Source organism: Babylonia areolata, chromosome 5 (genome assembly GCF_041734735.1).
Source record: "Babylonia areolata isolate BAREFJ2019XMU chromosome 5, ASM4173473v1, whole genome shotgun sequence".
NCBI classification, from domain to species: domain Eukaryota; kingdom Metazoa; phylum Mollusca; class Gastropoda; order Neogastropoda; family Buccinidae; genus Babylonia; species Babylonia areolata.
In genome coordinates this window covers 14272399-14274777 of record NC_134880.1, presented here as the reverse complement: position 1 = coordinate 14274777, position 2379 = coordinate 14272399, and the positions used below count along the sequence as shown (strand labels likewise).

At 48.3% G+C, this 2379-nt stretch overlaps 1 protein-coding gene across 1 annotated transcript in view; it reads left to right on the top strand.

Moving 5' to 3' along the window:
* The window catches only part of LOC143282381 (uncharacterized), a 24957-nt gene extending 22967 nt beyond the window's left edge, over positions 1–1990 (top strand). Inside the window, exons 17-18 of the mRNA XM_076588000.1 lie at positions 506–688; positions 1726–1990. Coding sequence (XP_076444115.1) covers positions 506–688; positions 1726–1814 — 272 coding nt within the window. The 3' untranslated portion in view covers positions 1815–1990. The remainder of the gene's footprint in view (positions 1–505; positions 689–1725) is intronic.
* The last annotated feature ends 389 nt before the right edge of the window (positions 1991–2379 follow it).

Sequence of the window (2379 nt, the reverse complement as noted above, 5' to 3'; positions counted from 1 at the left end):
GGCGGGGGGGGGGGGGGGAGCCTGCAAAACATGAAGATGATAAATCAAGTGGAAGGGCATACATCCTCAGCACAAGCTACTCTTTCAAATTTTGTCTGAAGGAGCTTAATGATTAAGATGATATGGACTGTATTGTTTTGCTGTTGTTGTTGTTGTTGTTGTTGTTGTGTTGTTGTTTTTTTGGGGGGGGTTATTTGGTTTTTGTTTTTGTTTTGTTTTGTTGTTTTGTGTGTGTGTGTGTGTGTGTGTGTGTGTGTGTGTGTGTGTGTGTGGTTGTTGGTGCTATTTGTTGTCGTTTTTTTCAGATATAACAAGGTTTTATGATTGACGCGGTTGATTTTTGTTGTTGTTGTTGTTTTGGTTTTTGGTTTTTGTTTTGTTTTGTTTGTTTGTTTTTTGTTTGTTTGGTTTTTTTTGGTATGAAGTCGAGCATTCCTGATTGGCCCTGTGCTAGGTCGGCTGGACTATCAGCGACAATGTCAAACCACCACCTGTATGTTCCCAGGGGTGTTGGTGTACTCGGCTTGCTGCAAAGCCAGCAGTGCTCTGCAATGCACGGTAGAGAGTTCCAGTCCTTCGGAGCTGTCCGAGGGGTCAGCGGTCAGCGTGGCCTGCCCGGCCAATACTGTCATCACTGGCTGCAACGCTTTTGCTGAGGACGGCAAGGCCGCCGGAGCCAAGATTCTCAGTCAGTCTTGTCTGTCTGTCTGTCTGTGTGTTTGTGTGACTGTCTTTCTGATTGTATATCATCGTGGTACACTAAACGTTCCCAATTTTTATTCGCATTCTACTTCAGTCGTTCGCCTTCTACGTATCTCTCGTGTTTTTTTGTTTTTGTTGTTTCTTTGTATATTCGTGTACTGACTTCCTTGTTCATTTGATTTGATCATTTTATTTCCAGTGGTTATCAAAAAAAAAAAAAAAAAAAAAAAAAAAGTTTGTACTGTAAGCTCTCAAGGCCTGACCACGACATTGGGTTTTTATGCAGGAGGTCATTTGGCGTTGTTAAAAATTAAATCGGCTATCCCCCCCGCCCCACCCCCACCCCCGCCCCCCGAAAGCCCTCCCTGGCCTTTATTGACTCTACTTCTCCTGCCCTTCCTTACCCCCCAACAGCCCACCCCCTCTCCCCGCCCTCCCCCATCCCACCATCCTCCCGCACCCCCCACCCCCACCCCCCCCCACCCCACCCGGCATTTGCTTCTGATATAATGGAAGAGGAAAAACAAACGGGTGAAGGGGGATGTGGTGGGGGAAGGTGTACGGGGGGAGACGTGGGGGTGGGGGGGGGGGGGGGGGCAGTCGGGGATGGCAGGGCAGGAGAAGTGTAGTCAGTAAAGGCCAGCTCAGGACGACCCTTACAACACCCCCACCCCCATCCCCCCGCCCTTCTCCCCACCCCCACCTCACCCCCACCCACTCCTTTACATTTTCAATGGCTTGATTAAACCACGTAGAAAGGGGATGTATTCCAAATAGTAGAGACAATGGTGAGTGTGTGGGGCGGTGTGAGGGGGTATGGGGGGATGGGGGTTTGGTTTTGACTGTTCCCTTTCACAAAACGAATTTCTTTCGGTGAAATGATAAAGAATTACGAAGTCTGTATTCCTTCGAGGTAAGCCCTGAATCACCCCGGGGTGAAAAAAAAACCCGGGGTGAAAAATAAAAACCCAAGAGGGGGTCACATTTGTGGCTGTACACCCGAGTTGCGCTGCCTTGTTGCAGATTCTGGGGCGTGTTTCGCGAAGCTGGGGGCCACGCTACCATCGGGGTCCACCGGGGTTCGCGTTTACGCCACGTGCTGCTCGGTCTGACATCACGTCATGCCGGACCGCGCCTGGTGACGTCAGATTGTCTCATCTACGTCATATATTTTTGTGTGTTTTTTTTGTGTTTTTTTGTTTTCTTTCTTTCTTTTTTTTTTCCGGCTGTTGATTGAAGAAATAAACACCAGCACTGAATTTCTGTCCGATTTTCTTTGGCTGGGTACGAATCGAGATATTTGACTACTTCGTTTTATGTCACAAACACACAGAGACGGATGCATATAAGCACGTGCGTGCGCAACAAATACGGACACACACTGAAACACACACACACACACACACACACACACACACACACACACACACACACACAAACTCTCTCTCTCTCTCTCTCTCTCTCTCTCTCTCTCTCTCCGTCACAGAAACACACATGTGCGCCTGTGTGTCTGTTTCTGTGACGGAGAGAGATATTTCAGATTTCAGATGGTTTAATGTGTTTCGGCCATCGGCATACATACCTTCGGGGAAGGGGAAGAGGGAGTGGGTAATCCAACAGCTCATTTACAGACTATGGAGAGAGAGAGAGAGAGAGAGAGAGAGAGAGAGAGAGAGA